This window comes from Anolis carolinensis, chromosome 5 (genome assembly GCF_035594765.1).
Source record: "Anolis carolinensis isolate JA03-04 chromosome 5, rAnoCar3.1.pri, whole genome shotgun sequence".
Taxonomy (NCBI): domain Eukaryota; kingdom Metazoa; phylum Chordata; class Lepidosauria; order Squamata; family Dactyloidae; genus Anolis; species Anolis carolinensis.
The window spans coordinates 86,120,112-86,135,320 of record NC_085845.1 but is presented as its reverse complement, the minus strand read 5'-3'; the positions used below and the strand labels follow the sequence as shown (position 1 = coordinate 86,135,320).

The 15,209-nt window shown below is 35.8% G+C and overlaps 1 protein-coding gene across 3 annotated transcripts in view; it reads right to left on the bottom strand.

Moving 5' to 3' along the window:
* The window catches only part of phtf2 (putative homeodomain transcription factor 2), a 98,062-nt gene that overhangs the window by 38,537 nt on the left and 44,316 nt on the right, over positions 1-15,209 (bottom strand). For 2 of the 3 annotated variants that reach the window (XM_062983540.1, XM_062983541.1), the window contains exons 3-7: positions 10,976-11,032; positions 3,322-3,391; positions 2,743-2,901; positions 1,478-1,643; positions 710-874 (exon numbers count right to left, since the gene is read on the bottom strand). In XM_062983540.1, the coding sequence (XP_062839610.1) occupies positions 710-874; positions 1,478-1,643; positions 2,743-2,901; positions 3,322-3,391; positions 10,976-11,032 (617 nt within the window). The remainder of the gene's footprint in view (positions 1-709; positions 875-1,477; positions 1,644-2,742; positions 2,902-3,321; positions 3,392-10,975; positions 11,033-15,209) is intronic. The other variant, XM_062983542.1, reaches the window with a different exon arrangement.

Here is a 15,209-nt window from a genome sequence, read left to right as displayed (position 1 = left end):
CAGTTCTGCATCCTGTCCCTCCCTAGTAACTCAGACTCCAAGATTCAGACTACAGACTTTTTGTCCTGCCATCCTCAGTTTCTGCATTAATTAAATCATATGTTTTCAGTGTAAACAGCCTGACACTAAATAATATTGAATTTCCTGTCATCGTCATAAATTTGGAGGAACTAAAAACAGTCTTTGTATTTCAGGATGAGTTTATGGAAGAGTCTTTGAACAAATGTAAGTCAATTGCATTAGTGAACTGGAGATATAATCTCCTAAAAAGCAGAATAAGGAAACCTGCACTAGAAGACAAATACATTCAGAAGAACAGGATCTACATCTGTTTTTCTTTGGCCTTTGTAATAAAAAACAATCTAAACCATCAGAGAGTTATTTGCATAAGTAGGGAGAATAGAGCCTCAAGCGTCAAAATTTGTATAGAAACATAAAGAAAGTTATAAATTAGAGATTATGAACACTTAGCTCTATGATCCCTAAACTTTAATCCTATGGGTGTTTTGGTCTTTTAACTCTCAGAAACCCCAGCTGACTTGTGAGGAATTATGGGAGGTGAAGTTCAAAACATTCAGAGGACCAAAGATTTTAAAACATTGACTAAGTAGGATGTACAGAGGTATGCTGGAAACTGGTGAATGCTTACTATGACAGAAAGGGGATAGTGCATCTTCCAGACAGACATATGCTTGAATAAAATACAAACCCTGATAAAAAGAAAGCGGCATGCCAGATATCTCTGAAGACAGCGCCAATACTGTAAGAGGTGCTTGTACCGTAGTTCTGCACTGTTCCTTCCTGTGTGTTATCTGTGGTACTAGAGCCATCTCCTTCCCTATGTACTTCCAAATGTGCTGCTTTCCTTAATTTCCTTCATCAGAAGAGATCAAAAGTGGAAGGTATCTTGTAAGTGTCATTCACTAACACTAAGATATGATCAGCGTTCTTTTAAGCATGCAACACGTGCTTTAAATCCTGCTATCACGGTGGTGCAAAATACTTTGTGACTGTACATGACAGAAAGTTTTCATTCCCGCCCTAAGCACAGGAAATTTCTCTATCAGCTATCGCAAAATAACAGAAACATAAGAACTTCAATTCATTCTCCATTATTCATGTTAAGCTTTTGGCTACTCACTTTAGTCCTGATGAATTTAGTCAGTGCTTAATGCTGCACCTTTTAGGTATTTTGTTTTGTTCTTTTTAACAAAATACAAATGCACATTATGTGCAGTTTAACAAAACTACATAACAATATTTATAGGATAACCATTCCCATGTATAGGGACTTCCTTTTAGGAAGGACAATACAATTTTTAAACATCACCACAGTTCAGTAAAAGCACTGACACAATGCAATTTTTAGATGTGTATAATAGATTTTAATAAAAGTATTGCAAATATATTTTAGTTTCTGAGTTAAATGAGTGCAATTGCATGCATAATGGACCCACAATGTTAGCACCAACTGTACCTTCTCCTTCTCCCTCCTGTACTTGGAGGTGGTTTAGGTGTTCTTGTTGAAACAATCTGACAGTGCACTGTTCCAAGGAGCAACATGAGCCATACAGGCCCTATTACTTCAGTCAGAGGTATATTATGTGGGCCTTCTATTGTATAGAACAATACTACCGCAGCAACTTTTAAAAGAAATAAAAGAGGAGAACGTGAAGCATCCAATCTGCACCAATAATTAATAATTAAACAAACATTGTCAAGTTGAAGATTTTCCCCTATATTGGAGTTCATCTAATTAGAAATGAGCATTTTTTCAAATTAAACACATACTAATGAGTCATGATTTTCTTGATTTGTGTTGGACGGTGCTCTGTTTATTAAATTACATGTTTTCCGATATTTATAACTGACAGAGCCTTTACAGTACTAGCAACTGGATGACACCAAAACTTATTAAATCCTATGCCATGGACAAACACAGATATCTTTTCACAATTAAAACTTTTTGGAAGCAAATTTTGGAAATTCTGATCTGAGAAGAAAAATCTAAAATGTAACTATCAGGAAACCACACAAAAATAGTGTATTATTCTTTCTCTAATATGAATTTATACAAAAAGTATCTTTTGGCAAGCTACCATCTTAGCAGGAACTGTATGTTGTTTATAGTTGGTGTGTGTCTTCAACGCACTTTTGACTCATTAAGGTAACCCTATAATGGGCTACTTACTATTATGTTTATGTTATATTAGAGACAGAATGCTTCTAAATACCAGTTGCTATGGGACAAATTCAGCAGGACTCTTCTTACATTCTCACAATTCCAGTTCAAGTAACTAATGGCATAGAATCTATTGTGCAGAAAAAATGCATACTAATTTTTAAATCATCTCAATTCTTTTAGCCTCAGGTCTCTTTTAATCTTTCTGTTTAATATTACTGTGATTGTTTAAATCCAATTCCTAGGGCAAACCAAAGTAGGCCCATTCAATCAACTACTAAGTGGAAATGTAAATCCTATAGTTCAGTGAGACCAGGACTAACAACTGTATCTAACAATATGGAAAGAGGCAACATTATATTCTTCTCTCACCTCCCTTTTTAAGACTATCAAATTATAAACTATTGCTTGAATTAATGTAATTTAGCCTCTTAACCACAATTTCAGTGTTTCAAGTAATGTACATTTTAGGGGGTATAAAATATCTACCAGAATTTAGGAATATGAAGTTTAGTGTTTATTTAGGTATGTGTTTATTGCAGGGTTTCATTCAGCTGTACCTTGAAGAAGATAAAGGACAAGGAGCCAGAAGAAAATAACCTTTGATGTCACTTGTAGCCACCACCTGAAGAAGAAGGGGAAGAAAACAACTCTAACAATTCCTTTTCGAGTCAGGGAGGTCCATGGACTTTCTGGTTTAGCTTTAGCAAAGGCAGATCCTAAATAAAAAGAACAATGAATTAGTCACTTATTTAGCAACACAGAAGATTTCTAGTTACCATATGTCTAAGGTGGAATCTGAAAATTTTAAACATACTGTATATTCCAAGAATCCAGTAACAAGCTTCCTACAGAGGAGAAAGGTTGTACTAAAATATGGCCTTATCCCATCATCCAGAATGAAAGCATATAGAAATATATTTCTAGAAAGTATAGTATAGACTAGCAGACATCGCCATCCAGATATCAGTTCTAAGACGTCTTCACTGATGGGCTCCACTGCAGGTATAGCTTTCTTTCCTATGAAAAATAAACATGTCCCTGACAAACAAAGAAAATCTACATTAATCAAGCGGAAATTTGTAAACCAAATCCCTTTATATTGGACAGCACTGCATGTTTAAAAGATCCATCTTTACCTCTTACAAGATCAACATCGATGAGATCTGGCTTTACATGTCCAGTTTTCTTTGGCTTGTTCCTCAAACCCTGCAATATGCAAAGAATCATAACAATTATACTGAAAAAAATGTTTAAAATTTGAAAAAAGGGGTCAGTAATTATACTGAACCTGAAATTTTATATTCTTTTCTCCTCCAGACATATGTTTGCTACTCTTAAGTCCAGTTTAAAAAACATTCCCATTTAAAATTGCTTGAACATAGAATCTGTCTTCTGTTAAGTTTTTGTTAAGTTTTTGAGCCTCCAGAGCATTTCCAATGTTTTCTTCTCTCCTGCTCTCCAAAACAGCAGAAGGGGTAGTGCTGACAGTTGTGGAGGAAGGGAGAGATGGACAAATGTTACCCACCCTCCTCTAACTGGCCAGAACATCCTATGGACTCATGGAGAGCCGTCACTGGAGAAAGAGACCCATTAAATTCATTTTAACATAACTAAATTTTGTTATAAATCAACAAGTACATTTTCAGAATGATGAATAATGAAAATCACCACCCCTTTTATTATAGTCTTTAAAACAGCTAAGTGAATTAAATGAGTTCAGTTAAGCAGTCACATTCTACACACACATGCTTCCAGAGTTAGTATGATACTTCTTGTGATAGCTACTTAATTTTTTTCCTATAATTTTAAAAGCAGCATAAATCATCAGACTTTGATGATTTGGACTCTGGTGTAGTAATTTAGCCAAAGAAAGATAATCATATGCCTCCTTTTAACAATGATGAGCCTGAATCACTGTGACAGGCTAGCTTCTTCTTAAGTTACATATAAACTATGTACCTTAAGAAACATGGAAAGATCAGTTCAGTCATTATGTTTCATTTTCAGGTTACACAAATTCAAAAATGGATAGTTGTGTAAATGCACTACACCAGTGGTTCTCTACACCTGGGGTCCCCACGTGCTTTTGGCCTTCAGCTCCCAGAAATCCTAACAGCTAGTAAACTGGTTGGAATTTCTGGGAGTTGTCAGCCAAAACACGAGCTCCCACAAGTTGAAAACCACTGCACTACAGTGTTCAAAAGGTCTAAATACCTTAAAGGCACTAGAATCCTGTTGGATCTTGGAAGTTAAGCTGGGTCAGCCCTGGTTAGTACTTGCGAGAGTAGGCCACAAATGACTACATGGTACTATAGGCCATATTCCAGAGGAAGGAAGTGGCAAAACCCTTCCGAGTATTCCTTGCCTAAGAAAACCCTTTGAAATTAATAGGGTCACTATAAGTTGATAGGCACATACACACAAGTAAATTCGGGAAAAAAATGAAGAAAATCCACACTGGCCAGGTATTCAACTACAGAAAGAATCTTTACTACTATCTTTTCCTGAACAAAAAAAAAAACTCTACCACTTTTTTCCTAATCATTGGAGCTATGGCAAAACTGATACAAGACCATGCTGAGAAATTTAACTGGTTTCAGTGACCAGTTTATATCCAGGAAAGTCAACTCTTGCATTAATCCTAATGAGAATCTAATACAAAATCTAGGATTGTATGCATTTTCTTTTCACATAAAATGCCAAAGGAATTTACTGGACAGTAACTAATAACAATAAGCTTTATTTATATCCTGTCCCCCTCTTCGTGAAGAGACTCGGGCGGCTAACTAAATAGATGATCAAATCAGTTAGAAATAGTAGTCAGAGTACTACCAAATTCCAACACAGAACTGAACTGCAAATGGTCGTGAAAGTCTAATCATAATAACCAACAATAGCTTAAATTGCTCAAATCAATATGTGAAATATTCTCCTCGATTTGTCGGCCGGAGGGGGGGGGGTGTCAAATCAGTGTTAAGAGAAGACCTACTACTAACCTTATCCCTGCTTAGCTTAACTCTCAGTTTCTAATACTACTAACTGAATTTTTAAAAATCTTTTTTTTCTTGCCAACAGCACAATGAGCCTTCTTGTTATTGTTATTTGACATTAAATTGACTTCTATTTATGGCAACCCTATGAATGAAAACCCCTAGGAGCCCTTGTTGTCAGCTGCTCTACCCAAGTCATGCAAACTTGTGACAAAAAATGTTTATAATGAAAGCTTTCATTTCCCATGAAAAGAAAAAAATGTTGCTAGCATTGCTTCTCTGAGCAACTGAAATGTTTCTGTACAACATTCTATGCCATTTGATCAGCTCAAGAAATCAATGTCAGAATGAGCCCCGAGAGGAGACAATCCTTATGAGGGGGGGAAGAAAGGTGGGAGGAAAACTGGGTTATAAGAAACATAGGTTCTCAATTCAACCCTTTTCTTGTAAACCAAATGCAGCAATAGGCATATTCCTTTTCTTGGTCGCCAGTCCTCCCACTCCCTGCAAAAATTGCAACAAATTTGAAAACATTTCCCCAGTAGGAACCCAAAAAACTAGTGAAATTCAGGCCAGTAGAAGTGAAACAGCAAGGCATGGGGTGGCTGAGCACTTTGCCCAAAACTGGTCCAAAACATTTAGCTTCCCAAGACAGGCAGCATCATTCAAATAACAATTTTATCTTTGATCTACACTCCCATAATCACACCACATGAAGCTGATTGCTTTCCTTTGACCCCTTCTAAGTTTCTACATTGTTAATTCTTTCACTACCTAGGTTTTATTCATTCCCACATATCAAGTTCAAATAATTCTCAGTCAAATAACAATAAATTAAGATTGTGAAGAAAAGACTACTTCTTGTAAGAAAACACACAGAAGTAGCACATATTAAAATTTAAGTTGATAATAACAGTTAAAAAGCAATATATTGGTCAACTTCACAGTGAAATAAAAAATTAACATTAAGAATAAGGACAAAATATATCATAATGTCGTTAGATGAAAAAGACACATATTGAGTATAGAAAATTGCAAAGCTGAAAAAACCCTCAATGAAACAAAGAAGTGACAGAGATGTTATTTTCTAGTAGCATATGAAAGTGTGATAAGAGGATGAATATGGGCAGCATTTAGCCAAAAAAAAGGTGGCTTCCCCTGCAATGTCTTTTAAAAGGAAAGATTGATATACAGGCAGTCCCCGAGTTACAAACATCCAACTTATAAATGACTCATAGTGAAGAATAGGGGTGAGACAACAGTAAGTGAGAGAAATCTATCTCTCGGAAGGGAAATTAATTCCTTAAAGAGTTATCATGGGGAAAAGGTATTTCCACTAAAACTGTATAATAAATCAGTGTTTCCAAAACAAGTCAAATTTTTCAAAATCTAATTTCATAGGGACAGAAAGTGAGGTGAAATCTTCTGAACAGGTGCACAGACAGCAAAACAAGCACTACATGAATGTTAACCCTTCCCTGCAGAACCTATCTTGTTCGTAACTTGGGGACTGCCTGTAATAAAATAAAACATCTACATTTGAGACTATCATGGAACAGTTCTTTTCAGAGCTGACCCAAGGCTGTTAGTTGCATCACCCCCACCCCATACACAAATACAATAAGACCCTTGTTACCATGCAACACTTATCCACAGATGAATTTACACATATCCAGGAAAAATGGTCTCTCTAGGAATTTGCTGGGTCTTTCCGGCAATTTTATTGTATCATTTCCTTGAAGGCCACCATAAGAAACCCCATCCTCTGAGGCAATTCGGTAATATGCTGGCACCTGAAGTCAGATAATTTAATGGTGTATATCCATGATTTCAGGAAACCACCTCTGACCGGGAATGTATTCCCCCATGGTTAACGCAGTGCAAAATTAATTGACTGTGCTAGTATTATATTTTTTTAAATCCCAAAATATTTCAAAAATATAATAGTAAGATTTATTTTTAATATTATAAAGATTCTAACATGTCCACAGATAGAACTTTCCTCATTATTGGTCAAAAACAAATTGCAAAGTGGGGAAGGTAAAAGAAATTTCCACATTTATATTTTTCATTATTTCTATTTGAGCTTAAACCCATTTGTAGTCTAGTCAAGCAATGCTTCTTAAGAAAGCAAAAGTTAACCTAGAAAGATTATACAGCAGGTAATAGGATCAGATGAAGAATTCGCACCATTTTCAGCATTTCATTTATTTTCATGCTCACTTTTGTGTAGTCTGTATGCAGTTCATCTACACTATATGTTTCAGCAACTTTTACTGTTTTGTGAGTTTTAACTGCAACCTCAGAAAGAATTGAAACATATAATCTTGTAACATTCTAAATGTTGGTTCTCCATTTGATACTACTGAAGTCAGTTTTAAGTGAGATAAAAGACCATCCCATATAAACAAGAAAAGGGGAAATTGCTCCAATGTCTCTATCTGAAGTTTCTCTAGATTTAAAATTGTGTTTTCGTGTATTGGACACCACTGTATCTTCTTTTGACAAGGTCAGTTCAGCTAAGTAGCATAAGTAACACATCCCTGTGTGATATGATATAGGTGTCCCTGTTAGTCACACTTTTCTAGCTGGATGTTCTGCAGCATATTACTGCTATATTAGATACGTGTTTGATATTTGCAGACACAGATATACTTTAAAAATATATTTTTCAAACTTGGATCTTAAATAATGTAAATGTGGCTGGATATTGGGTATTATAGCAAAAATGTCAAAGTCAGGAATACAAATACTCAGTATTCATTGTCCAATAACCTGAGATTCTTACTGCTTTACCAAAGCATGAATGTGTAATTGAGTTGAATAGATGCATTTTCCACACCTGCCTTTCTTGTTCAGGCAAGGGCTTTTGGACATCTGGTCAGCTGATATTAATACAAGAAGGAACTTGCATTAAACTTCTATCCGCTGTCTTATTTAAATAAATTTCTTTGGTAATTTAACTATGAACCCATCCTTGGCTTTAATTCCAATATTTACAAATGCTAAATCCTTTGTATCTCTCCCCTTTGAGTTATCTCATCTTTTTTTTTTTTTTGCATGTGCAATTGAAACTTAATTATTTAAAAATCAGGAAAAATATTCTTCATATACTACATCCCTTACATAACAAATGAAAATAAAAGATCCTTATGTGGAATGAGTGTGTCCCTGATTACCAGGCATGTAATAGGGATCCACCGCCAAGACACTACACTTGGAAGGCCATCATACTCAGACAACGAGGGATCGCCTTAGTAAGTAAGTAATTTCTACCAAACTCTGCTTCCCAGTATGTCTGTTCAGTCACTAAGAGATGAGTTTGACTAGATGGGTATCTATTAAGGAAGTCTGAAGAGTTTATACATTTCAATAGGAGCAAACTATTGCATGCTTGCTAATAAATACTGAAGCACCAACATTGCCCACCCACTGCTCCAGTTGCCAACTTTCTCTCACTCTTAATTCAACCACTACTGTGAATTCCTTCTTCTTCCAGGAGAGAGAATAGATGCACATGCAGCAGGCACAGAACTTCATTAGTCTTGTCTCATTCTTTCTTTCTCTCTCTCTCTCTCTCTCTCTCTCTCTCTCTCTCTCTCTCTCTCTTTCTCTCTCTTCTAGAAGACATAATGCACAGTCAAAAGTCCTGTTTCACTAGGCAAGGCACTGCCACAAAGTACAGTGGTGGCTATCAGCTTCATGCTGAAAAAAGTGCATGCAGATAAGCAGCAAAAGAAGGGAATGAATGGGCAGATGCATTTGTTAAATACTCGTTTGCACAGAGACGCGTTGTAGGTTAGAAGCAAGTTACAAAGGTGACTTAATGTTTGTTAACAAGGAATCTCATTTTAACAGTTGTAGAAAAAGCTGTTCGGCTTCCAACAGTATACACCTAACACTTAACTCATTAGGAATGATTTTATAGGAACATTTTTTGTCAGTGCAATTATTTGAAAACCTAATGGCTTCCCCCCATTCCTTTCCTGAAAAATGTAAAGACAGTTTGGAAAATTGAACTTAAGAAAAATATATGAAAAAATATTAATATCAAAAACAAAAAATGGCCAACACCTGGAAGCACTTCAAGAATGCTTTTGATTCTTTACAACAACAAAACACAGTAAATTATAATCACATTCTATTGAACCTAACAGTACAACCTTGTGAACATCTACTCAAAAATGTAAGCCACTGGGAGCAGTGGATCTTAATATCACATAATAATAATAATAATAATAATAATAATAATAATAATAATAATAACAACAACAACAACAACAACAACAACTAATACCACCCAATCTCCTCAGGGTGTTTTGTATAAATCTCTTATATAGAAAGGATGTTAAAATATTAGATGTTTTTGAGGTAGTAATTAGTTTACCATATAAAAATAGGATTTGTTAGTCACACTAAGATGCAGAAACACTGCTAATCTACAAAAGCTGCATTGCTTAACACAAAATTTCATCATCAATTACTTACCAATTTAATAAACTGTTCAAAACAATGATAAGATGAAAAAGGAGGAAAAGTAAACTGGAACTATAAAAGTAACCATGTGAAAGCCAGTGACATCAGATAAAATTCACATAAAAAACATAAGGGGGTGCATAATATGACATGACAGATGACAAGCAAAGTTTAATACAATGCTAACTAAAGCATTTTATTAAAATGCTGGAATATGCAATTTCCTCAAAAAGAGATCTAGTACATTTCCCTGTGTTAAAGACAGGTTCATCTACATAAGAACCAACATCTACACACCAAAAATGGCGAAGAATTTGGGCCTACATAACACACAGTTTACCCATAAGATGAACATTTCCCAAGCAACCCCAATGCCCCACTCTGTTCTTGTGCAAATCTTTCATTCAAAAGTAGAGTAAAAACTGGCTTATTACTATCCCAAATGGTGCAGCTATGGAAGAACTAATTAAGTAACATATTATTGTTACTATAGTAAAGGTAAAGGTTTCCCCTGACATTAAGTCCAGTCGTGACCGACTCTGGGGGTTGGTGCTCATCTCCATTTCTAAGCCGAAGAGACAGCATTGTCCATAGACTCCTCCAAGGTCATGTGACTGGCATGACTGCATGGAGCGCCGTTACCTTCCCGCCAGAGGGGTACCTATTGATCTACCCACATTTGCATGTTTTCGAACTGCTAGGTTGGCAGGAGCTGGGGCTAACAGCGGGCGCTCATTCCGCTCCCGGGATTTGAAGCTGGGACCTTTTGGTCCGCAAGTTCAGCAGCTCAGCACTTTTAACACACTGTGCCACCAGGGGCCCACAAGCAACAAATACTTATCACATCTACAGGCTAAGTCAAAGTAAATGCAATTTAAGTCACCTACCACTAACAGCTCCCATAGATTTCAGTGAATCAAATCTAAGATTATGTCTGGATCTAACCAACAGTTTATATTATTGACTTTTTCAAAGCAAAATCTGAATTACAGCACAATAGAATCAACCGTTTTCAAACTGTATTCATTTAAATTATATGGCTCCTTAGAACTTAATGTGGTCTTCTCAATAAGACAAGTAATAGACAAAATTATCAACTTTTAGTGTCTTTTCCTTATAATAAATTGTGGAATACAAGTACTGGAAACACTTTGGTTGCACATTACTTCCATAGGAAAAGAGCTAGGTTTAACAGCCTTGTTCATATTATGCTAAATTTGGTGCACTGGAATTCTAAACCAAAATAACAAATGAGATGGGTTTAATAAAAACAGGAAGTTTGAAATTCACTGCCATAAAGCAATAAGGAATGCTGAAACTTTACCTTGATTTCTCTTTGTTCTACAGATTTTTCCCATATTTGTTGGTCATATGCACCAATCTAAACAGGAAAGAAGAAAGTTTATATTAAAATGGGATTATTGAACAAAATTATATGATATAGCATTTTTCACAGAAAATAAGAATGTCAAAATAAAACAGAAACAGGCCTCAATTTATCAAGTACAAAAATTAATTGAGATTTGACCTAGCACATAGCTTTGGTTGATTTTAATGTTTTTTTTTAGCATTAAGCATCTATTTATAAGAACCCCACCCTAATTATGCATCAACTGTAAAAGCCGTATTTGATTAAACAAGTTTACTGGTATGCATTGGTACATTTCTAGTTTAACTGCATTACAATACTTTGGTATGTGGATGTTATACAAATTATATAATGCTAGGAATTGAGACAACTATTTTGTCAATAATCTTTCTACGTCTGTGAAGATAATGTAAGAACCCATAATATTAGGAGCTAGAGAAGTCCAGTTGAAATCAAAATTCACAGCTTTAGAGTAAACATGAATAGGACAAAGTTAGAAATATGCAAGTGATCTATAATCACTAGTCAGTAAAGAAACAATGTAAAGTATCCAGAACAAGAGTATAATTCCAAAGAAACTTGATTTTCTATGCTTTATAAAATAGGCATTCAATGACCTAAATATCTTTATTTAAAAATCTGTTCCACAGAATACAGCAAGTTCCATCAATAATTCTTGTAATGTTGCAGAGAGACTGTCAATTTCAAAACTGTCCTGTTGCTAAGATTACTTATAAAAACATCTCTCAAAAAAAGTACATATGCAGAAATAGCAACTCTGAACATTCCAGAGATTTGATTTGTTCTGTTGGTCTGGTCCTAGATTCATACCAAACCTTGCTCAGATTTTGCTATATAAATGATTTACTCCACCAAGTAATGTTTCTATCTGCCTGCTTTAACAAGGGCTGTGAACATGATTCCGGAATTGCCAGATGTTAGACGCAGAGAAGTTCTGAACTTTCTCCATGCCAACTGTAAGGCAGTAAAAGCTAAATGATAAAAGTACTCTCATGACACCACTGGAAGCACTGAAGTGCTATTCTGATGTTATGCTGAACCATCTCATTAACTGCAGATGGACAAATTGGATATTTGTAACTGTGATTCTTTGACATCTATGAATTCATACAAACAGATTATCTGTGCTCATACAGTGCGCTATTCTGAATCTTCTCAGCACTTCTCAAACTCTTGAGTTCCAAGGATGCTGTAACAGCAGGATTCAAGAGCCAAGAAACAGACATGAAAAAAGGAAGATGGGTGGGGTTGTGTGAGTTCACAGATAACCACTTGAAAAACAACCGTTACGGGTATACAACCTGTCCTCCTTCTTTGTATCTCTCTGACTCACACAAATAGGCGACTAGCAAACTACTAGCCACAGAAGGTGTGAGTGTCTTGTTATAAAACACAAATATCCTATTCATAAAAATCAGAAAGTATGTGCAAACATGAAAACAACACTACCCTTCCAAAGGAGGTATCATTCAGTATCAAGACTATAATGTGAAATATAAAATGAGAGTCCAAAGCTGAGACCACAGAGCTGCACTGCACACATCATTCAAAGGTGTGCTACTCATGAATTCAGAGGAAATAACAATTGCTCTGTCCTTGCACACAGGCAGAATGGTCCTTCTTGGCTAGTTCATAACTCAGTTAGATTGTCAAAACTACCCATTTCAAACATTACCATGTTAATACTTGCGGTCCAAGTTTCAAAGATGAATAACAGCCGAAAAGTCTCTGGCTCTGTTTGGAACCCAAAGTCCTACTGATGTAGAAGACTAAAATACACAGATTCTTCAAGAGTGTATGCAGTATAATGTCCTGGTTCAGGTGGAATGAAGACACCACCGCCTTAGGCAAAAAGGAAATATTTGACCTAAGGACAATCTTGTCATTGTGAAAACCTTGATTAGGGTGGTTGACACAAAGAGCACAAAGTTGCCCTGCCCTCATGCCAGAGGTAATAATTGCCAGGAATGCAGTCTTCCAAGTGAATAAATGAAGGTCACAGGAAGACATTGGTTCAAAGGGTCTCCGAAATAGTCGAGATAACACCAGACTTGTTCTCAATACCATAAGATGCAAATTCCAGCAACCCTTCAGGAATTTCTAGAAATGCTATGGTCTTCCACTGAGCTGAAACTGAGATGTGACGGCGTCTAGGCAGCACTTGAGAGATGAGAGGAAAAGGCCAGCATCAGGGAGACAGAAGAATTATGATCCTGTTTTTTGGAGTATTTGCTATCCCTCCCAATTTGGTGTCATCTGCAAACTTGACAAGCATGCCCTTTAAACCTTCATCCAAGTTATTAATAATATATTGAACAGCACTGGAACCTGTAGCACTTCATTGGTCACTTCTTTCCAGGATGAAGAGGAACCATTGGTGTGCACCCTTTGGGTTTTGTCATTCAACCAATTACAAATACGCCTAACAGCAATATTGTCTAGCCCACATTTTACTAGTTTGTTTGCAAGAAGAACATGAGGCACCTCATCAAAGACATTACTGAAATCAAGATATGGTACATCCACAGCATTATCTGCATCTACCAAGCTCACAACTCGTATTGAAAAAGGAGATAAGATTAGTCTGGCATGACTTGTTTTTAAGAAACCCATGTTGACTCTGAGTGATCACAAAATACTTTTCTAAGTGATTACAGACTTATTTGCTCCAGAATTTTTCCTAGTATTGATGTAAGACTGCCTAAACAGTAATCATTTGCATCCTATTTTTTCCCTTCTTGAAGATAGGGACAACATTCACCCTCCTCCAGTCTGCTGGGATTTTTCCTGTTCTCCAAAAATTCTCAAAGATTATTGCCAGTGCTTCTGAAATAACTTCAATGCTCTGATGTAGTTCATCTAGCCCTGGAGATTTGAATTCATTTAAAGTAGTCAGATATTCCGTAACTATTTATTTGCCTATTTTGGGCTGCATTTCCCCTTTTGCTTAGGTTCTCCTTTTAGGAGAAGATTGAGGGGAAAAAGTTGTTGAGTAGTTCTGCATTTTCCCTATCGCCTATTAACATTTAACACTTTTCCAAGCAGGGGCCCGACATTCCCTTATTCTTCCTTTTTCTACTGACATAAAATGATTGTGAGTTCATTTTGTACTTTAGCCTTTCAGGTCCTTTCCCTACGTATGTTGGTTATTTGTTTCAATTCTCAGACACACACACACACACACACTTTCCATTTCTTGTATATTATCCTTTTAAATCTTAACTCAGTTGAAAATTCTTTGAACATCCATTCTGGTTTCTTTAGCCTTCTCTTATTTTTTTCTCTCCTTGTTGCCATTGTTTACAATGGAGCTTTCACTTTTAAGAAACTCCTATTAATCATTAACTTCTTTGTCTTTGATATTCATATCCATGGAATAACATTCAGTATTTCCTAAATTCCCCGAAATCAGTTCTCCCAAAGTCTATTGCTCATATAGTAAAGCATTCAGGTATTTAAAAAACTGCACCACTCCCCCAAAGATTACTGTTCTTTCTCAATAGATACAGGCAATTTAATGTAGTTTGGAAAATAATAGAAAACTGTGAATAGAATTACCTCCTTTAAGATCTTAATAACTTATAGTATATTGCTAGAAGAAACACTTAGCACAAGGACTGATTTTGTATAGGCATCTAATTGTGCCAGTGTTGTAAGCTGCCCTGAGTCCCTCCAGGTGAGAAGAGCGGGATATAAATATTGGAAATAAATAAATAAATAAATAAATAAGGAACCACAAACAAAACTTCTCCTACTAGAATACATGGAAACATCATTCTTTAAGAAGCACGGTTTTCTTAATGTGTTGGGTCAAGGAGAAAAGGCTAATTGAATGTTAGAGGTCTATCATAACATATTCTGCATATCCATTCCCAGTTATAAAAATGTTAAGGACAAATAAGATAAGCTTTTAAAGGAACTTTAGCATAGACCAAGAACTTTAGCACAGCCCAGGAAAACTTCAAAACGTACTACAACATAAAGGGACATTTGTAAGAAGTTTGATCTTCCTCATAAAAATACAGCTTTAGCTTTTTATTCACAAACTCTTACAGTATTTCAAGCCTCTTCTTGCTGGTTAAATCTAGTTTTAGCATATACTCTATGTACTTAAATTCCGTTTGCAGATAAAGTTACAGGTGCTTAAGGCAATTCCATCATATTATGA